The sequence below is a fragment of the Portunus trituberculatus genome, chromosome 44 (assembly GCF_017591435.1).
Source record: "Portunus trituberculatus isolate SZX2019 chromosome 44, ASM1759143v1, whole genome shotgun sequence".
NCBI classification, from domain to species: Eukaryota; Metazoa; Arthropoda; class Malacostraca; order Decapoda; family Portunidae; genus Portunus; species Portunus trituberculatus.
Window position 1 is genome coordinate 17,338,833 of NC_059298.1, and position 23,090 is coordinate 17,361,922.

At 38.9% G+C, this 23,090-nt stretch overlaps 2 protein-coding genes across 7 annotated transcripts in view; one reads left to right on the forward strand and one right to left on the reverse strand.

The window, feature by feature from the left end:
* Positions 1–4,613, forward strand: part of LOC123518545 (folliculin-like) — a 96,857-nt gene extending 92,244 nt beyond the window's left edge. For all 4 annotated transcript variants that reach the window (XM_045279373.1, XM_045279372.1, XM_045279371.1 and 1 more), the window contains 2 exons: positions 3,794–4,114; positions 4,445–4,613. In XM_045279373.1, the coding sequence (XP_045135308.1) occupies positions 3,794–4,114; positions 4,445–4,459 (336 nt within the window). In that variant the 3' untranslated portion in view covers positions 4,460–4,613. The remainder of the gene's footprint in view (positions 1–3,793; positions 4,115–4,444) is intronic.
* Positions 4,137–23,090, reverse strand: part of LOC123518549 (mediator of RNA polymerase II transcription subunit 27-like) — a 100,037-nt gene continuing 81,083 nt past the window's right edge. The window contains exons 5-9 of one of the 3 annotated variants that reach the window (XR_006678814.1): positions 11,330–11,423; positions 11,031–11,138; positions 10,607–10,726; positions 7,702–7,843; positions 4,477–4,613 (exon numbers count right to left, since the gene is read on the reverse strand). Coding sequence is in view for 1 of the 3 variants with exons in the window: in XM_045279383.1 (XP_045135318.1) it covers positions 4,479–4,613; positions 10,607–10,726; positions 11,031–11,138; positions 11,330–11,423 (457 nt within the window). In the remaining 2 variants the exon portion in view is untranslated. Of the gene's footprint in view, positions 4,614–7,654; positions 7,844–10,606; positions 10,727–11,030; positions 11,139–11,329; positions 11,424–23,090 lie in introns of all 3 variants that reach the window. The other 2 variants (XR_006678815.1, XM_045279383.1) reach the window with 2 other exon arrangements.

Genomic DNA, 23,090 nt, shown 5'->3' on the forward strand with positions numbered 1-23,090 from the left:
GTGGAAGAGATCCATAGACTGGGTCCGTATAAGGAGGGAGTGAACAGACCGATTAAAGTAGTACTGAAGTCACAACAATCTGCGGAGGATGTCCTATATAGAACATCAAAGTTAAGAGAGATAGAAGGTTGTAAAGAGGTGTTTGTGAGAAAGAATAGAAATGAGGAAGAGAGAAGATATAAGGAATTGGTGGAAGAGGCGAGAAGGAAAAATGATGAGCGGTCTGAGGAGGAAAGAGAAAAGTTTTTTTGGAGAGTTATAGGAGAGTCAGAAAGTGGTATGTGGAAAGAAGGAATACGGAGGAACCCCTAGAGGGAGCAGTGGGTGGACCGTAATGTATACTAATATAGATGGGATACTGTCAAGTAGATTGGAATTGCAAGACTATATGATAGTGGAGAAGCCTGATATAGTGTGTTTGACTGAGACAAAATTGCATGAAAAAACAAAGATAAATTTGGATAATAAATATAATATAGGGAGAGTAAAGGTGGAGGAGGAGTTATGATTATGACGAAGAAAGAAAGAAATGTGGATAAGGTTTGGTATGGGAAGAACAACGCAGAAGTGATAAGCATAAGGATAAAAAGTGATGGAAAAGAATTAATAATCATGGTGACCTATGTACCTCCTAAAACAAATTCTTGGACATTAAGGGAATACGACAATATGATCAAGGATACTTTACAGAGTTTGGAAAGTGTATTATCTGGAAAAGAAAGGTGATACTAGTAGGAGATTTTAATTGTAAGGAGGTGGATTGGGAAAATCTAGTAAGTGGTGTTGGAGAAGAAGCATGGGAGAGAGATTTCTTAATCTAATGATGGAAAATATGATGGAACAGAGGGTGAAGGAAAATACTAGATATAGAGGAGATGATGAACCGGCTAGACTGGATTTGGTGTTAACAAGAGAAGTGTACCTATGTGGAGATATACAATACAAGTGTCCTTTGGGAAAGAGTGATCATGTGGTTATGGAAATGCAGATAGCAACAACACAGCGAAGGAAGGACGAGACATACAGGAGTGGTAGATTGAATTATAGAAAGATGGACACAGAAAGTTTGAAAAATTATTTCAGAAAATTAGATTGGGAGGAGATGTTACAAATCAGAGAAGTGCAAAAGAAATATGAGATTTTTATGAAATATTATAAAGAAGGAGTTATGAAATTTGTACCAAAGTATAAACCAAGAGAGGAAGGAAGAAAGGATTGGTTTAATGCAACTTGTGTTAAGGCTAAGGAAAAGAGAGATGTGGCTTGGAAAAGATGGAAAAGAGCAGGAATATACTAAATAAGGAGAATTATAGAGTGGCGAGAAATGAGTATGTGAGGGTAAGGAGGAGGAAGAAAGAAAATTTGAAAAGATATTGTAGACAAGAGTAAGGAACATCCAAAATTGTTTTACAGGTTCATAAATGGTAAACTTAAAAGAGAGAGTCCATTGAAAGATTAAAAGGAGAGCAAGGGATAGTAGATGACCCTAAGAATATAGCGGAATTGCTAAATAATAGGTTTCAGCAAGTATTTACTGAAGAAACAATGTTTGTAAAGCCACAGAATGTACAAGGAAATGTGCACATGGAGGACATTAAGATACCTAAAAAGGAGTTATATAAAATGTTGGAGGAACTTAAAGATGATAAAGCGATGGGACCAGATGAAGTTTCAGGAAAATTATTGAAGGAGTGTAGAGAAGAATTGATTGATCCATTATATGATATTATAAGGTGTTCATTAGAAACAGTAGAGTGGAAGAGAGCTGAAGTGGTGCCCATTTATAAGGGAGGCAGTAAGGAAGAGCCTCTTAACTATAGACCTGTCTCTAACAAGTGTGGTCGGTAAGATTTGTGAGAGGGTGATAAAGAAATATTGGATACGGTTCCTGGAGGATCATAAGTTATTATCGGATCATCAATTTGGCTTCAGGAAAGGGAGGTCATGTGTAACAAATCTACTGAGCTTTTATTCAAGAGTGGTTGACAAAATACAGGAGAGAGAGGATGGATGGACTGTGTATATTTGGATTTAAAGAAAGCTTTTGACAAGGTACCTCACGAGAGACTGTTATGGAAAGTAGAGATTTATGGAGGACTGAAAGGAAAAGTGTTAAAGTGGATGGAAAACTACTTGAGATGGAGGGAGATGAGAACGGTAATAAGGGATGCAAGGTCGGACTGGTTGGTGGTGGAGAGTGGAGTCCCACAAGGCTCAGTGCTGGCACCAATACTTTTCCTGGTATATATAAATGACATGCCAGAGGGAGTAAACAGTTATATTAATTTGTTTGCGGATGATGCGAAGTTGTGTAGGTGTGTGAAGAGTGAAGAAGATTGTGAAATTTTACAGGCAGACCTGGATAAGATTTGGGAGTGGAGCAAGAGGTGGCAAATGGAATTTAATCTGAGCAAAAGTCATGTGATGGAGATGGGAAGAGTGGAAGACGGCCAAGAGGGTCATATAAGATGGGTGAAGAAGTAGTGATGAAAAAGGTGGAAAAGGAAAAGGATTTGGGAGTGATAATACAAGACCATGGGCAGTTTGAGGCTCATATTGATAAGATGTTTGGAGAAACGTATAATTTGATAAAAAATATTGGATTAGCCTTCCATTATATGGATAAAGATATGATGAAGAAATTAATTAGTATGGTAATTAGACCAAGATTGGAATATGCTGGAGTGGTTTGGTCCCCTTATAAAAAGAAGCATATAAGGAATTGGCAGAAATGACCTATGAGGAGAGATTAAAAGAAATGAATTTGCATACCTTGGAACAAAGAAGAGAAAGAGGAGATTTAATACAGGTTTATAAACTGTTGAATGGACTGGATGAAGTGGATAATGAGCAAATGATGTTGAGAGAGGAAAACTTAAGTAGAACTACAAGATCGCATAGTAAAAAGATAGCCAAGGGAATATGCTTGAAGGATGTGAAAAAATATAGTTTCCCACAAAGATGTGTAGAGGTGTGGAATGGTTTGAGTGAGGAGGTGGTGTCAGCAAGGAGTGTGCATAGTTTTAAAGGAAAGTTGGATGTGTGTAGATATGGAGACGGGGCCACACGAGTATGATACCCAGGCCCTGTAAAATTACAACTAGGTGAATACAACTAGGTGAATACACACACACACACACACACACACACACACACACACACACACACACACGAGACGCGGTAGAGGAAGGACGCAATACTGTCGCTCCCGAGAATCAGCTGATCTTCACTACCTTTGTTTGGGTTTACAGTGGCCTGGGCAAAAAGTGTGGACTCATTTTTTTTCATGAATACAGTGTTAAATAATAATGAGTGAGAAAGATATTCCATCTAAATGCAGGTATGTGACAAGGGAAAGAATGAAAGCTGATGATGACAATGTTTGTGAGGGAGAAAGAGAATTTGAAGGCTTTGATACGGCGCAAACTTCACTATCGAATAAAATAAAATAAAATAAAATAAAATAAATAAATAAAAATAAATATGGAGACTGGTCACAATGAGTCTCATTCATACCCTGTAATATACAACTTGGTAAATACACACTTTTCCCCATTCACACGAAGCACCTTCTCTCTTCATAGCCCAACTGTTCATCTCCCAACCTTGGTTTTACTCCTACCTACCAGGAATTTGTCTTTTTTCTCATGTATACATGATAATTATGGAATGGTTTTAGGTGGTTGTGTACAACTATCATGTTATCTATGTATTTATCTCTAGGATTGAGCTATTTTTGAGAATATATGACAATTAAATTTTACTTTATTAATATCTTTTGAAATTTTGTCAGGTGAAGGTATGGATTCATGTTCAGAATGCAAAGAAAATGGTGCATGGCTGGCCAGAGAGAGTTCCTTCTCCCAGCACCTTACAGGCCAGCAACAGGAGTTCATCAATACCAATCATACAAGGCTCATCACACTCCCTGGCCCACTCACCAGTGATATCTACATTTCGAAGCATGTCCCCTGGAGGACTTGGTGAGAGACAACAGGAAGTAACACATCAGGATGAGAAACATCAACTACTGGCTGCTATTGGTTCAACTGAGTGGGATGTTCCTCTGTTAGAGTTTTGGGCTAAGAATTTCTATCAAGATACTTCTCAAGAGGTATGTTGTGTTCAATCAAGAGTTCAGTATTTGATCTTTATTTAATAAAAACTCTTAAAATTTCTTTCTTGAACATTTTTAGGGTAGCAAAGTTTTCAGGGTGGTAGATAATTTAAATTCATAGAAAATGCAAACTATAGTACGTGTTATGTGTGTTTACAACAAATAAAATATTAGGATTTTGGTAACGTAATAGATTTATATCAACAATCTGATGTCATATGTTTCACAAGGATTTGTTATATGCAAAATACATAATTACATACCTTCACAAAATCAGAAAAAAATATAAATCATATTTAATAAAATGCATTTCTTTCAACATTTCAGATGATCATGCAGTAATGACCCCCAATGACAGGCATCAAGGTTTGCACTCCTCGTGAAATGGATCTAGTGTCCGGAACTCCCTCCAAGTTGGAGGCATGTGGTTGTGCAGATGATAGTTGCACTTCTTGCAAACATCATTAAAGAGTGAAACAAAGCTGTGGAGCCATGTCTGAAATATAAGAAATGCCACTGTAAAAACAATTAGAGGGCAGAATGAGAATAATGTGGTCACAGTCAGATATGAATAATGCTTGCTGATGGCCAGATATCTAGTTTTGTGAGTGAAACAAGAATAGTGCAGGTAGGAATCATAATTAATTCTATATATGATTATCACTTGAAAGGAATAAATTTATGATAGTAAAATAATACCAACAGCACTGTCTAGGGGTGAAAATGAAACATGGTATTGGGACATGTAATGTTAAGAGAAAGACAATCTCAGACACAGCTACAGGATGTTATTACACATAACAAAATTAATGCAGAGGTGGATGATGTATATTAAGATGTAGATATATACCTAGCCTAGCTATGTATGTGCAATCAATCCTCACTTAAATGCCATTAAGGAGGATCAGTCCTTCCTAACTCTTGAAGCCAAGAGATCACAATGTAATTTAAATCAGTGCTCACCATAGTAACCAACATCCCCGTGCCCCCACCCAAGCCCACCATAGTAACCAACATCTCCCTGCCGCCACCCAAGCCAGGGATCCGATACTTGTGGTGAAAAAATCATGGTCCTCTTGAGAGTGGATAATTATAGCCAAAAGTATCATTCCTTGCCATGATGTGTCTGCATCCCTCAGCTTTGTCCCACTGACTCTGACTCATATCCTCCCCTCTGCATGCTTTGGGGCTCATTGGAGAACAGTAACCTGCAGTCACTTTTTCTGCATTCTGAAGTATATATTGTCTTGTAATAATTTATTGTTAGGTTTAATATGATGAAAATGACTTGTTACACATATCATAAGCCTCAAGGAAGGAGGTTCAGGGAGGAAAGGAACTGTGATATGTCTGTATCTAAAAAATGATCTGAACATCCCAGAGGGCTGTTACTGTATGTATTAAACTGTCCAGTGGTCTTGACACCACACTCCATTGTGCACTTTTAGATTTTTTTTTTTAAAGTTTTGACATATTAAGATTCCTTTCCTCCTTAAATTACTGTAACCAACACTTGACTTATCCTGGATACTGCTAACTGTTAAATAAATTATTTAACAGAATATGTACTTCCTTGAAACTCATGAACACACTTATTTAAAATCTATTAATAAATAGAATTAATTATCACAGGATGTTATTGTGAAATAATATTACTGTTCCCTAACGAGTTCTAAAGCATGATGAGGGAAGGATGAGCCAGTGATGCAAAAACTGAGGTATGTATGCAATGACAGATATTGTTTGTCTCAGTCATCACTTCTTGAATTGATAAATGTTAAGAATTGTGGGAACATTAGGGCATGTTGTGAAACAGAAAGAAGACTGGTAGGTGAATACTTTATATCTCTAAATAGTTTCCTCCATAGGATTTCTTCAGGGGAATATGTATCTGATGGGTCCTGGGTCACAGTTCGTTGGCACCTTTTTTGGTTCATGTGATCCACTTCATGATAGGCTTGTTGTCATTCTTCTCCTGGGTCACGTGATCTACTTTTGAGATTGGTGGACATCACTCCTCTCCTGCACTGCCATCTCCACCTACACAAGGTCATTCACTCTTTTGCTTAAATTACCTTTGTCTTTTACAATGCACATAGACTCTCAGGCTTTTCTGTTAAGCTTGATTACATAACTTTTTACTACTATAGCTTCTCCTATTTTGGCAAGTGGTCATTCTCACCTATACAGTTCACTAGGGCACTACTTATCCTGGGATGTCATACACTGGCTTTGTGTTCATGTAGCCATGTTGCCAGGCCTCTGCCTAACTCTTCATAATTTTCATAACTCACCCACTACATGAAATTTCGCATGTGAAATTCCATGTAACAGAATAGGAAAAAAGTAATTTAAGCAAAAGAGTAGGTGACCTTGTGTTGATGGATATGGCAGTGCAGACTGTCACAAAGAGGAATGATGCCCACCAATTTCAAAGTAGATCACATGACCAAGGGGAAGGACAACAACAATCAAATCATGAAGCAAATTATATTAACCAAGATGCCAATGAAGTGTGACCCAGGGCCCATCAGATCTACCTAATTTTGTCCACAGTACCCCTTGAATTTAGACAGCTTGGCCAGTGAGCCATATGTGCCCCTGAAGAACTATGGACTAAAGTAGTTTGGGAATGAAGTGTTCAACTACCAGCTGATGCAAGATGCCAACTATCATACTTCAAACCCTCAACACTGTTTAGCCTGAGCAAAGATGCATAATGTACATGTGGCACATGAAAAGAAGTGACAGAGGAAGAAGAACCCATTAGTTATCCTGTACTTTCCCTCTGAATCCAGTTGCTTTCATATTTGTGGTTGTGTTGCAATATGGGCAAGAGAAGAGAACTGAGCAAAAAGGAAATTTCATCCATAAACCTGCATGTTGCAATATGGGCAAGAGAAGAGAATTGAGCGAATAGGAAATTTCATCCATAAACCTGCACAAGGTGGAGAAACCTACAAAGAATATAGCCAGAATTGTTGGTGTAAATGAAAGAATTGCAGCGTTGGACTAAACAATTTTGTGACAGCATAAAAGCAACAATACCACAACATCCAAGATTATTCTGGTATGGCCTGGAAAACCTCTTTCAGAACTTTGAATATTATAAGATGGCAAACAATGCCCACTTGCTGCCTTTATAACATTCAGAGTGTGGGGAGAGGTTATCCGGGCTTTGCCAGGACAACCATAATGCTGTGGTATTGCTGCCTCTCTGCTATTACAAAATTATTTGGTCCATTGCTGCATTTCTTTCACTCACAATAAACAATTCTGGCTATATATATCTTTTGTAGGTTTCCCTACTTTATACAGGCTTATTGTGGATAAAATTTCCTCTTTGTTCAAATCTCTGCTCTTGTCCATACTGCCACAGAACCACAAAATTAGAAAGCAACTGGATGCAGAGGAAGAGGGGCATGGGGCTAGAAAAAAAAACTTGCAAACCCTTCCACTAGCCTAGCTGAAGGGTAACTGCTGGGTTTTCCTCCCCCTACACTCCCTCCTCTGACATGCCAGATGCATATCATGTACCTCAGCTCCAGCTTGTTAATGCTAGTTGGAGTTGAATCGATCTGTACCATTGTATTACTTGTTGGCCTGCTTCCAACTGATACAATGGTGGGTACTGTATATAAACAGTCTTGTTGTCCATCCAGATGGGATTATCAGTGCCTTTTTCTCCCATACAAAAAAGAGTTGAGTGGTATGCATATGCAGTCACTGAAAATGACAACTTTGTGATAACTATATGATACAAGAGCTAAACTTTTCTCATGAATGAGTTAGTTACATTCTTAAAAAAGAGGTTGTGTAAGAGTATCTTTACTGTAAGTGATTTATTTTTAGCAGTGAGTGGTTAAGGCTCACCTTTCTGGGAAGGCAAGACATTCTCATACTTTTGGAACACTAACTGGCAACTGTTCATGCTTTCCAGGGAGTAGGTAAAAGTGTGCGAGTCACCTCGGTTAGCTGTTCAGCTGATAGACAGGATAATCAGTTCGTCTGAGCCACTGTGACAGACAAAGGCTAACTGTGATGCTGTTTTGCTTTCTTTCAACTTTCTAACATGCCTAAAGTCACTACAAGCTTAGAGAAATGCAAGATGTTTACATTATGCAAGGCTGGCCATGATCTCTCTTACATTTCCATCCAAACAAGAGTTAGTCTGAGGGCAACATAGTGTTTGGGCAGCATTTCAAGGATGCTGGTGAGACTACTGTATTCATCCTTCTTTCCAAGTCTGGTAGGTTTCATAAGCTTGCTTGCTTTTTTTTTTTTTTTTTTTTTCCCATGTTGTTAGCCTAGTTTCTTTAGCAACCTGCATCAGCCTTCAGTACTCTTACTAGGCTTACCAGAATTGGGAAGAGGGATGAGTGCAAAAGTCTCATCATTGTCCTAGAAACATTGTCCTGACACTATGTTGTCCTCTTGGTTGAGTGGAAACATAAGGGAGATTGTAAATATCTTAAATTTCTCCTAGCTTGTAGTGACTCAGGCATGATGGGAAGGTGGGAGGGTAGGAGGAAGCAAAAGAGTACCACAGTTAGCTTTTGTCTGTAACAGCAGCTCAGACAGACAGGCCATTCTGTCTATATCCCCTGAACAGCTGAGGTGACTCTCACACTGTTGTCGGTTAGTATTCCAAAGTATCAGAATGTCTCCTTGCCTTGGCAGGAAGGTAGCCTTATCACTCACTGCAAAAAAGAAATTACTTTATTTGATGGCTCATAGTACATAAAATTTTCTTGAAAAAATGTCTCTGGGAAAATTATCTGCATCCTATGAGGCCAAGGTTCAGTATTGAGACGGTGGTTGATGGCAACAGAGGTTCAAAAATCAATCCCCAGACAGCTTCACAGATGTAAATAAAGTGATGGTAAGTAGTACACCACAAAACAACTCTTTCTTTCAAGGTACCATCAATATATAATAGGTCAGTCATACTTACTGGTAATTCACATAGAATGAATGACACCAGTCAGGAACAATTTGCCAAGTGACCATGCACCACACATTGTGTGAACCAAAACAAACACTGTCGGTGTCAGTGATCTTGATCTTGACACAGGTAAGCTTCACTGTGTTCTTTAGTGTGATTTCATTACTCCTTGAGGTAAGACACAATTTCATACAATTAAAATTGCTCCTATCTTTTAACTTTCTTACCTTGCATACATGTAAGATGATGATAAAGATTGGTGTGTAGCCTACTAGCAAAAATAAAAGTTTTTAAATGCTAAATATTGGAATCTAATAATGATCTAAATGCAGGTGTCTTCAAATATCAGATGAAATCCTTCACTTTGTATTCAGAGCTTAAATTTGCTCATTTATTTTTTTCAATGTCTGCCAAAAGTGGGTGCATCTTATGAGCCATCAAATATGGTACATGTTTTTTACATATAAGCCAGTAAGTTATCTGACTGTGACTATTTATAGCCAAATATATTAACATGAGAAATACTGATGTGTGTGTGCTTGTGCATTAAAATTGTTTAGTTATTTATGCTGTAGAGGTATTTGATGGCTCATAAGATGCATGGGCTCATGATGTACCCATTTTTGGCAGACATGAAAAAAAAAATAAATAAAAAAAAAAAAAATAAATAATAAATAAATAAATAAATAAGATAAATGAGCAGATTTGAGCTCTGAATATGATGTGAAGGATTTCATCTACCATTTGAAGACTATCATGTATTTTGATTATTAGATCCCAATATTTTGCATATAAAAACTTTAATATTTGCTAGTAGCCTACATACCAATCCTGTTGTGAGATGGAAACCTGGCATATGGCATTGCCAGTGACTAAGAGTCTGAGAGGCTACAAGGCTAAAAATCATAATTTTTCCTTGTTTTTATATATTTTTTTTTACATGTATACAAGATAAAATTTTTAAAAGATAGTGCAAATTTAATTGTATGGAAGTGTGTCTTACCTCAAGGAGCAACGGCATTTCACAGTAAAGAAAGCATTGAAGCTTGCCTGTGTCAAGATCACCCATTGACGATAGCATGTCTTGTTTCAGTTCATGCAATGGTCATTTATGCAAATTCTTCCTGACTGGTGTTATTTTATGTGAATTATCAATAAGTATGACTTACCTATATATTGTTACCTTGAAACCTTGAGTTGTTTTGTGGAGTAGTACTGACCATCACTTTGTTTACATGTGTGAAGATGTCTGGGGTTTGATTTTAGAGCCTCTGTTGCCATAGGCTTACCACCAACCACTGCCTCAATCCTGAACCTTGGCCTCATAAGATGCAGGCTCATTTCCTGACTTTTTTTTTTTTTAGGAAAGGTGCATTTTTATGAGTCATCAAATATGATACAATGTATTCTGAAAAGCACACCATATCTAAATATCTTAAATGTTAATAGAATGGTAACTTGCAACTGCCAGGTAAACTCAATTTCTGCTGTAAAGATGCATTGCATATAATATCCTATTTGATGCAACAAAACTAGATACTCACAAAAAATGATCGAACAGACAGGTCTGAGAATCCTGGAGAACAGAAATTCAGCATGGCAGCATTTGCATTATCAGTGACCTTCTGGAATACTTTATATTGAGATGGAGTGTACAAGTCCACCTGCAGGAGAAAATAGCTGCATCAAAAATGAACTAATAAACATTCAATTCCTTATAGGCTTTTCTACTCTATGAAATTCTCCAAATTTCATAATCTAATATAAAGGAATTATATGAGATTCAATTTCCTACTCAATTACAGGAAAAGCTTAATTGTTATAATTACTATTTGTAGTCCATTGAAATGAAATTTATTTGTTTAAAGTCCTACTAACTGCTACCCAAGTTCTAAACTACTAATTCTTTCACTTTCTAGAGCCACATGCTAATATAATTTGATGACCAGTTATATATCTTTGCCTCACCTTACCATCTTCATCTAACAGGGACTCATTATGAGCTCGTACAACCACCCACTCTATCAGTATACCTTTGAAGGTTACTACCGCCTTCAAAACACGACCCAAGGCAACCTGAAATAAAAAGCATTGTAATGTTATGGCTGTGATTGTGATGAAAGCAGTAGTGCTTTAATGGCTGACAGAACATAAAATCTCTCACATTCAATAATTAATTGCAAATAGAACCATAAGACATCAACCTAACAATATAATAATATCCTCTTAAAGATACTATGCAGAACAGATAACACAAGATACAACACCTGAACAACAGCATTGTTCCCAAATGGTCGAGATAAGGTAAGGTTCATGTCTTGAAACATCTGGTTTATTCCTTGAATCAACATATCCACTTGTCTGAAACAACAATTAGTGTATAAGAAAATTCCTCTACTAACATATGACTTCAATTTGCATATACCAAGATGGAAAATAATACAAATTATTACAGTTGCACCTCAGTACTATGGACTAAAATGGGAACACTGGTCAGTTGAACCAATTATTCATTGGTAGCAACACTAAGGTTAGGCTACATTAGGAGTGGCTAATATCAACAATTACATTATGAAAGACAGAGAAATAAATACAGTACAAATACTACTTTAATCAAGCACACTATCCAATCTGATAGTGTAAAATACCTTTAGAATGTAAATATAACCTTTTCCTCTTTTCTACTTTTCCTCCTGACAGCAAAACTTTATTCCTAATAACTCTTTAATGGAGATGGATGTGAATAGCTGACAAACAAATGTTGATGATTATGACAATAGCAGGCTAATATACCATATTAAATCTTGTGTTATATTTAATAACATAGATTCATGCTGTGGTTATACTAGCAATGATCAGTAATTTTCTGAACATATGTACACTATACTGATTGTAAGTAAAAAATACCTAATGTCCAGTAATGTAAATTGAAAATCATGATAAAGAAGTAAAAAGTAGTCACATCCTACCTCCACCCAAGAAAGTTTAAGATCTATCTCAAGAGAATAATGATCACCAACCTCAATCACCTTCACATTTATGAAACTATGTTATTAGACATTCCTTTGCACATCAGATCCCTAGGAACTGTCATGTCTCATTATGTCAGTCACAACAAAACCATTTCTGCATGCTGACACTATACCAGACCTGGATACAAAGGTCCCTGAATTGCCCTAAAAGCAGGGAGGTAACACCATCAGACATGCCCATAACAACCAAATGATAGCACAATGACCAACAAACTGAGGTCATTGCTGTTAACCCTGTTCCCTTTGTGAAGCTTTTCTATTACATATTTCCAACTTCCAAATACAGTTGTGTCTTGGGTTATGAATTAAATTCGTCCCACATTGTAGCTCATATCCTGAAAAACTCGTATCTCAAAATGAATTTCCCTATTAAAAAAAAATTGAAATAAAATTAATCCATTCCATACCTAAAGAATGTGAACATGAAATCAATTAACATGGTATTTTATGCAAAATTGAATTAATTTTCTAATAAATAACAATGATAAATACAGTGTCAGTGGTTGAAGCTGCGACTTTCTGTTAAGGTGTGTGGTGAACATATCTAAACTCTAAAATGCTCATATTCAACATGCTTTCACCTATCTCAAAATTGTGAATGCCTGCATCCTTGGGATAAATGTGTGATCATGTGGTAGCAACATCACTTCAGTAACTCAAGGTCACATCTAGTTGCTAGGTGTCCAGTTTCCCTCTAATTTCCTGTCCTCACATTGCAGTGTGTAGACAATAGCCATCCGAGTTTTCCTCTGAGAGACAAACATGGCTGGAACCACCACAAGCAAGACAGAGAGGACCCGTATCATCACACGAAAGCAAGCAGGAGTGAAAATCAATGAGATATTTGCTCATATTGGTCGCTACTTGGCAACTGTTGTCTGCGTCCTGGCTGCCATTATACGAATGAGTCTCCTGGGTTAGCATGGTCTTCCCCAGCCCAAATCATGCATTCAAGCTGTCAATTATGTCCATGGTAACCATACCAAGTCTTAGATGCTAATAAAGGTATAAATGTAGTAAATTTATCATTCATTATCCATCATATTTTCCATGCGTGTTGAGAATATTTGGGTCGGCGTCGGTGTGGGTCGCAACTTCAACTACTGACACTGTAATATACAGTGGTCCCTTGCTATATCACAAAGCAAAGAAGTACTTACACTGTGCAGAAAATAAAGCTTGGATGGCATGAAGGTGTGTGTGTGTGTGTGTGTGCACGTGTCCATGAATGTAATGAAAGAGAAAGCACAGATTGTGTGAGTTGTAAGAGAGAGAGAGAGAGAGAGAGAGAGAGAGAGAGAGAGAGAGAGAGAGAGAGAGAGAGAGAGAGAGAGAGAGAGAGAGAGAGAGAGAGAGAGAGAGAGAGAGAGAGAGAGAGAGAGAGAGAGAGAGAGAGAGAGAGAGAGAGAGAGAGAGAGAGAGAGAGAGAGAGAGAGAGAGACTGGTCTCCTTATCTACATTTATCCAACTTTTCCTTAAAATTGTGCACAATTTATGCTGCTACAATCTCTTCGCTCAATCCATACCCGATGTCCACTGTCCTATGTGAAAAACTGAACTACTTAATGTTCCTCAGACACTGACTTTCACGATCTTGGAATATCCTCTTGTTCGTCTACCTCCATCTTCCGTCAGTGATACCAGGTCTTGTCTATCTATATCTTCCATATGGTTTTATTAATTTTATATGTCATTATTAGGTGTCCTCTTTCCCATCTATCCTTCAAAGTTGGTAGTTCCATTTCTTTCAGTCTTTCTTCATAGGAAAGATCCATTATTTCTGGGACCATCTTTGTAGCAGTTCTTCGGATTCTTTCTAGTTTCTTGATGTCCTTCTGCCTATATGATGATTATGTCACTGCTACATATTCTACTATAGGTCTTACCTTATTGGTTATGATCTTTTCATCATACTTTTATCCATGTAATTGAATGCCATCCTGATGTTAGTTAGTGTCTTATATACTGAAGCAAATAGTCCATTTATGTGTCTTTCTGGAGTTAGGGTGTCTTGTATAATCACTCCCAGGTCTTTCTCTTCATTCCTTTTCATTATAATCTCTTTTCCCACTTTATATTCCCACATAGGTCTTTATTATTTTTACCAATTTTCATTACATGGCAATTCCCAGTTTTTAATCTTAATTTCCACTTTTAGTTCCATTTCCAGATCTTGTCAATATCTTTCTGCAATTCCATAGTCCCCAAATTTCCTTATTACTCTCAAAAGTTTCACATCATCTGCAAACAAATTTATGTAGCTACTCAAACCCTCTTGTATATCATTAATATATACAGGTAACTCAATTTATGCGATAGATGTGTTCCAAGAGGCATCGCATATATCAAAATTCGCGTAAAACAAACATGTAATAGATAATAGGGGGGTTGCGGGATGCTGTCCAAAAAAATTTGTACAAAATACTCTATTTATTTGGCTAAATTAACATGTTTATTATTCACCATTCTAAATACTAGAAATGTATTTAAAGTAAAGGAAAAGCATGAAATAATAAGAGAAACAAACTAAACAAAGAATACGTAAACACAACACTCACTGCGTCACTGCCTTCACCACTCACACCACAGTCAGTCACCATCTTCCTCTGAGCTTTACCACTTTATCAAAAATCCAATTATCAAATATAACCCCACATGCAGAAGATGAAGGATGTTTTGGGGCCATCTTGGTGAATTATAGGCAGATTGAAGAGATTCTGTCTGTACTCAGTGCTGGCAGACTGCACATGAGGCACGAGAAGAGCGGGAGCTGGATCCAAGATTCTTTAACAACGTCAGAGCAACCTCCTGCCACGAAATGGCATCCATGAACGCTTGGAGGGACGGTAATGAGGTTGCTATGAGGTTGTTCTCAGGTTGCTGGTAACACCACCTCTCCAGGTGGTGTTACTGTCTTATATTTCCATTTATGTTCACAAAACAACATTTCTATTAGCTTTTTACAAACCTTGCCCCCCAAGAAAGGGTTGTTTTCTTCTTCTTCTTGTGACCATTTTAGCCTGCGTGTTGTCTTTCCCCATGATATTTGTGTCCACTCCTCTATTGCCTGCTATAATGGATATCATGAGGAAAGACAACACATAGGCTAAAAGGATCACAAGAAGAAGAAGCGGCTGAGTGGCCGCAAGTCTCTCGCTTCGTCTGTGGCTCATCTCATCTCTGCTTTATTTTTTGGTATTCCATGTAAGATTTCACTTTATGCATTACAAAACAATCCTTTCTTGGGGACAAGGTTTGTTAAAAGTTAATAGAAATGTTATTTTGTGAACATAAATGCGAGAATGTGAGAGAATTTGTATGTAGCTCCTCTAACTTCCAATGGCTCATATGACATCATAAAAGTAGTGGTACAATGGTGGCCCAATATGCTGCCAAACGTATATATCATTTTTTTTTTTTACCCATGTGGTATGTTGGGGACCAGCCCAGAATGCATCCCCCCCTATTTCCATTACAGTAAGGTCTTGGTTTACATCAGAGTTACATTCCTGAAACATGACGTAAGTAGATTTTGTACGTAACTCGAGTTTCGTACATTTCAAAGCATATTATCAAGTTTTCAACCAATCATTGTTTATGGTCATTCAGGTAAGTTAAAGGTTATATTGTTATATTATTTACAACTATATAAGAATATAAAACACAAGTTTGTTTTTGGTGTTGATTAGGGCCATGAACGTGAAGGACCAGATTGCCAAGAGGGGTGGCCATGAGGCCGCCAGGAGGGTGGGCAGGTCGAATGTTGTGACGCCCAGAGCGGACAGCTGGGAGCATAGTGCAGTGCGGTGGGAGTAGAAGCGTGGGCAGTGGGGCAGGAAATGCAATAGGAAAGGGCAATAGGGATCAGCAGACAGGCGCAGACGGTGCAAGTGAGCTGCAAGTGTCGTGTGGCCCAGACGAAGGCTCCGGAGTTGTTATTGTTGTGATAGGTGCGTGAGGCCTCAAGGTCGTCAAACTCCCCGTTGTCATGGTAACGGGCTTCCCATTTTCTTCTTCACTTCCTTACACACAGCTGCTGCCTCCCTTCTCATGTCTTTAATTATGTCCTCTTTTTCTTGTAGCGCAATGGTTTTCCTTTTCTTAGCATCACTGCTGTCACTAAGGAATTTTCTCTTTGGTGCCATTGAGCAAGATACTAAGAACTTGAGTCAGTAAACGCAGAAGTAGGATAACACTCTTGCCAGGGGCGATGGTGTGGTGAAACTGAGGCGGGGTGTTATTTTATTCAAGGCAGCGTGAGGCGGGCGGTGTGGCGGGTAACCACCAACAATAACAATAAATCCCGCGGTTTACGATTTATAAATTTTAATTTTTTTTAATCTTAAATTGCCTTATAGTGGACTGACGTAACTACGAGTTTGACGTAACTCGAGACTGACGTAACCCGGGACTTTACTGTATTTCCTATGGGAAAATTACGTCTGCTTAACGAATTTTCGCTCTACGAACAGCTTTGACACCCCCTATCCTGTTCGTTAAGAGGAGTATTACTGTATGTATGTATGTATGTATATATATATATATATATATATATATATATATATATATATATATATATATATATATATATATATATATATATATATATATATATTATATTATATTAGCTTTTTACGAGCCTTGCTCACAAGAAAGGATTGTTTTGTAATGCATAAAGTTAGATCTTACATGAAATACCAAAAAATAAACCAGAAATGATGAGATCGGCCACAGATGGCGGAGACTCCTGTGACTTGGCTGCTTCTTCTTTTTGTGACCTTTTTAGCTTGACGTGTCATCTTTCACCCTGATATTTATGTTTCCACTTCTCTATTACTTGGACTCTGTGGCAGAGAGTGATAGTGAATTAGTAATGAAATACCGCGGTATTTCATTAGTAATTCACTATCACTCAGTGCCACGAAGTCCAGGTTATCCTCATGGCATGAGCGTATATGAATACTAAGATATGATATCCATTATAGCAGGCAATAGAGGAGTGGAAACAAATTTAATATCGTAGTGAAAGACAACAAACCAAGCTAAAAAGGTAACAAGAAGAAGAAGCGGCCAAGTTGCCAGAGTCTCCGCTGTCTGTGGCCGATCTCATCATCTCTGCTTTATTTTTTGGTATTCCATGTAAGATTTCATATTATGCATTAAAAAACAATCCTTTCTTGGGGGCAAGGTTTGTAAAAAGCTAATAGAAATGTTGTTTTGTGAACATATATGCATATATAAGACAGTAACACCACCTCCATAGGTGATGTTCCCAGCAACCTCAGAGCAACCTCGTCACCGTCCCTCCAAGCGTTCATGGAAGCTATTTCGCGGCAGGAAGTTGCTCTGAGGTTGTTAAAGAATCTTGGATCCAGCTCCAGGAGCACTAGAGACAGGCAGGGAGACAGACAATCACAGCGAAGCTGCCACGTTCGGTCCCTCACCCGGCAAATTCAAACCCAGAAAATTCGCTAAAACGGATGTGGTTGTACGTTATGTGGACTTTTTGGTCTAACTTTATATAGTACATTAAACCGGAAATTTGTTAGAAGAACGTTAAGCGGAGTATTACTGTATAAGCAAACCGATCGCGCAAATTAAATTAATTCTAATATTTTTTCGGTCGCGTTATAACAAAAACACGTAAATCAAACACGCGTAAATCAAGAGTTACCTGTACTTCAAACATAATTGATACCAGCACTGAACCCTGTGGTATGCCACTAGTAACTGTGCTCCAGCTAGAGTTGTCTCTTTTCATTGTCCTCATTTCCCTATCTGTCTGTCATTCAATTTAAGATATTCCCTTGTAATCCTCCAATGTGTTCTATTTTTCATAGGAGTCTTTTATGTGGTACAGGTGTCCCTCGGTTAACGATCGACTACTTAACGATATTTCGCTCATACGATCCCTCCAAATTAATCCCTATTTTTTGGTTAACGATCGCCAAAATTCGGTTAACGATCGGATTGACCAATCGCAATCGCGATCGCAATCGCGATCGCAGCGCCTCCATCCACCCGCGGCCCGTGCAGTAAACACACCACAGTCTTTCCGCTGTTTTGATTGTGCAACAACAACTCTATCACGCTCGCTCTAAACTTCTTTTTTTGTGCTTATTTGTGATCAAGTGAACTTAGTGATGGCTTCCAAGCGACCCAACGATTGTTCTCCACCGGAGATAAGGCTAAAAAATCGAGAAAGAGCATTGGCCTTGATATTAAGTTGAACATTGTGACTCGTCATGAGGGTGGTGAAGGGGTAAACTCTATTGCTCGTGCCCTTGGTTTATCTCAATCAACTGTATCAACAGTTCTCCAGAAAAAAGTACAAGTGAAGCAGCAGGCCAACCAAGTCACAAACCTGCACAAACACACAACAACTCGTAACAGGGAACCGATTATGGAAAAATTGGAACGCTTGCTGAGGCTATGGATTGAAGACCACACACACCCGCATGCCTCTTTCTACCCAACTCGTTACTACTAAGGCACTGAGCCTGTGGAGGACCTGAAACCAGAATTCAACATAGGCGAGACAGTGTCCTTCAAGGCCAGTAATGGTTTGAACGTTTCAAACATCGTGGGAGTCTACACAACCTCAAGGTTAGTGGGAGGCAGCGAGTTCGATCAACCCGCTGCAAACGCCTTCAAGCCTTTGCTTAAAGAGCGCATCGAGGAAGGAGGTTATTCAGCCAAGCAGGTTCTAAACTTTGACGAGACAGGCCTGTATTGGAAGAAGATGTCATCGAGAACGTTTATAGCAAAGGAGGAGAAGTCGGCACCAGGATTCAAGGCATCTAAAGACAGGTTAACATTATTGGTGGGGGGGAATGCCGCTGGTGATCTTAAGCTTAAACCATGCCTTATTTACCATTCCCAAAACCCAAGAGCTCTGTCTGGCTATATTAAGGAATATTTGCCCGTAGTATGGAAGGCAAACAAAAGGGTGGATGACGACTGTTATCATGCAAAGTTACGTGACAGGATACCTCTCCAAATTCCTAAAAGAATATGCTGCCCAAAACAACATTGCTAACAGATTTCTCTTGCTGTGTGACAACGCCCCAGCCACCCAGAGAGCATGAATGACTGGGCAGATAATATTGAGGTCATGTTTATGCCCCAAACACAACTGCCCTCATCCAGCCGATGGACCAAGGAGTCATCGCTACTTTCAAGGCCTATTACCAGCGGCGCACCATGAAACAGCTGTTGGCCTGCATTGACACCCCTGACAAGCCGACCATGAAACAATTTTGGAAGGATTATAACATTAAAAGGATCGACAACATCGACGAGTCATGGAAGGAGGTGTCCAAGTCGGCAATGAATGGATGTTGGCGTAATTTGTGGCCTGAGTGCGTGGAACGTAAACAGGAAGTCCCTGTCGATGTTACAGCAGTAAGGAAAGACATCGTTCATATCTCCCATAAGGCAGGCTTCAATGAGGTGGACGAGAATGACGACAAGAACTGCTGGACAGTCATTCTGAGCCTCTCTCCAACGACGACCTCATGGAGTTGGAGAAACAAAATACTTTGGAGGAAATGGAGGAGGACAAGGAGCCTGAAAGAACCCTCTCCGTCAAGATTTTCGAGGAGATTTTTAATCATATTAACCAGGCCATACATCTTCTCCAGGAGAATGACCCCAACCCAAACCGAAGTAATGGCGTGACTAATGCTATAGAAAATGACATGAAAGTGTATAAAGAACTATTTGAGGCAAAGAAAAGGATGGCAAAACAGACAGTCATCTCATCTTTCTTCAAACCACTCACCGCCCAAGCAACCCCATCCACATCCCAAGCAACCCCATCTACCGATCAAGCAACTCCATCCACCTCCCAAGCTACCCCATCCACCTCAAAAGCAATCCCATCTACTTCCATAGGAGTCATCTCGTCGTACTTCAAAGTTCGTCCTGCTACCTCGAAAAAAACTCCACCCACTTCCAAAACAACTCCATCCACCTCCAAAACAACTCCACCCACATCCAATCTATCCTTCACATCCACCGTAACCTTGAGTGACGATGAGGAGAGCCTGGATGACCCACCCCCACTGGAAAACGTATTCTCTCAAGAATTTGAAGGGTTTGAAGCAGCTGACCGAGTTTGGGTCGGTGTGGGCATGATGATTTAATCCTCCAAGGCCCTGTGTCCTCGGGGCACAAAACAACACACTACGCATATCACATCCACTCCTCAAGGTAAGTACTACCAATTCTAAAGGTGTAAATAACAACTAACAACATAGAAAGTGTCGTTTATTTACGCATCGCGAAATACATGTATGTAGTTGATAATTTCAAATCCCTCAGTTAGCGATCGTTTCGGTTAGCGATCTGTTTTTGGGAAACGTAACCCTATCGTTAACCAAGGGATACCTGTACTTTGTTGAAAGCCTTCTTAACCCCTTCGGCACTGGGACGTATTTTCATCTATAGTTTTAAGTGTGATTAGACGATTGTATTGACATTATGAAGGGTCTATGGAAGTCAGAGGTTTAGTGGCCAGAGTCTTCACTATTTCAATCCCCACGTGAGTTTGTGAAGCTGTATAAAATCATCAAATAGTAACCAGAATGAGTACGGAAATGTGTAATGGTACTGAAGGGGTTAATATGTGTGTGTGTGTGTGTGTAGTTTTACAGGGCCTGGGCTTTATGCTCGTGTGGCCCCGTCTCCATATCTACACTTATCCAATCTTACTTTAAAAGTATGCACACTCGTTGCAGACACTACTCCTTCATTTAAACTGTTCCACATCTCAATACATCTTTACGGGAAACTATATTTTTTAACATTTCTCAGACATCTTGCTTTTCTCAGCTTTTTACTATGCGATCTTGTACTTCGAATGTGTATTTACCTAGTTGTAGTTTTACAGGGCCTGGGCTTTATGCACGTGTGGCCCCATCTCCATATCTACACTTATCCAATTTTTCTTTAAAACTATGTACACTCTTTACTGACACCACTTCCTCACTCAAACTGTTCCAAGTCTCAAAACATCTTTGCGAGAAACTAAATTTTTTAACATCTCTCAGACATCTTCCCTTCCTCAATTTCTTACTATGCGATCTTGTGCTTCTAATGTTATATTCTTCTCTCAGGATTAGTTTCTCACTATCCACTTGATCCATTCCGTTAATCAATTTATAAACTTGTATCAGATCCTCTCTCTCTGTTCCAGGGTTGGTAGATCCATAGCTTTTAGTCTGTCCTCATATGACATCCCTTTAATCCCTTCGCGCCGGATGTTAAAAAAGCCCGCCTGTATGATATATGGGTGGTAGTGCCAAGCTGGAAACTCGTGCAAGCTTGTCATACTTGTTGTCTTTGTGTATTATGCTGCTATTTTTTAGTCACTATATCGCCTTCGAAGAGGAAAGTGGACGCTTCTCTCTTAGAGAGAGAGAGAGAGAGAGAGAGAGAGAGAGAGAGAGAGAGAGAGAGAGAGAGAGAGAGAGAGAGAGAGAGAGAGAGAGAGAGAGAGTGACATTTGCTAATATTTAAGACACAAGCGGACGCATGTAGCTTATCTTCGAGAGGAAGAGGGGAGGAAGGGAAGGAGGAAACGAGAGAGAGAGAGAGAGAGAGAGAGAGAGAGAGAGAGAGAGAGAGAGAGAGAGAGAGAGAGAGAGAGAGAGAGAGAGAGATTAGAAAATTTGTTGTTTTGTGTGTGTGTGTGTGTGTGTGTGTGTGTTTACCTAATTGTATTTACCTAATTGTAACATACGGAAAAGAGCTATGCTCGTGTTGTCCCGTCTCCATATCTATTAATGTCCAGCTTTTTCTTAAAATCATGAATATTCCTTGCGTTGACCACTTCCACGTCTAAACTATTCCATGCTTCCACCCTTCTATGAGGGAAGCTATATTTTTCACATCTCTCCTATAAGTGGCCATTTTAGTTTTTTCCCATGCCCTCTCGACATTCTTTCATTCCACATACACAGATCTTCCCTATCCATTTTTCCATGCCAATCATCACTCTGTATATTGCTATCAGGTCTCCCTTTCTTCTGTTTTCCAGGGTCGGAAGTTGCATTCTTTTCAGTCTGTCTTCATAAGTCAAATCTCTTAAGTCAGGCACCATTTTTGTTGCAGCCCTCTGTACTTTCTCTAGTTTCCTTATGTGTTTCTTTAAGTTCGAGCCCACTGTATTGTTGCATATTCAAGCCTCGGTCTTATCATTGCAGTAATTATTTTCTTCATCATTTCTTCATCTAAATATACGAACGCCACTCTTATGTTCCTCAATAAGTTCAATACTTCTCCAATTATTTTGTTTATATGTCTCTCTGGCGATAGGTCATTGGTAATTGTCACCCCAAGGTCTTTTTCTTCATGACTGGTTTTATGTCTTCATTTCCTATCTTGTACATACTCCTGATTCTTCTTTCACTCTTGCCAAACTCTATTTTCTTGCATTTTGTCGTGTTGAACTCCATTTGCCATGTACAGCTCCATTTCCATATTCTGTCCAAGTCTTCCTGGAGTAGTTCGCAATCTTTGTCACATCTCACTTTTCTTAACAATTTTGCATCGTCTGCAAATAGGCTCACATAACTGGACACCCCATCCACCATGTCATTTATGTAGACCGCAAACATTACTGGTGCCAACACTGATCCCTGTGGAACTCCACTCTCCACCAAGCCCCATTCTGATGGTCTGTCCTTAATTATTGTTCTCATTTCTCTTCCTACCAAAAGTCTTCCATCCATTTTAGTAAACTGCCATGCACTCCTCCTACCATTTCAAGTTTCCAGATCAGTCTCCGTGTGGTACCTTATCAAAGGCCTTTTTAAATCCAGATATATTCCATCAGCCCAACCATCTCTTTCCTGTATTACATCTATCACCCTCGAATAGTAACATATCAGGTTTGTCGTGCATGAACGCCTTTTCTAAAACCAAATTGACACTCACAAAGTATGTCATTTTTCTCCAAGAAGTCTGTCCATCTATTCTTCACCACCCTCTC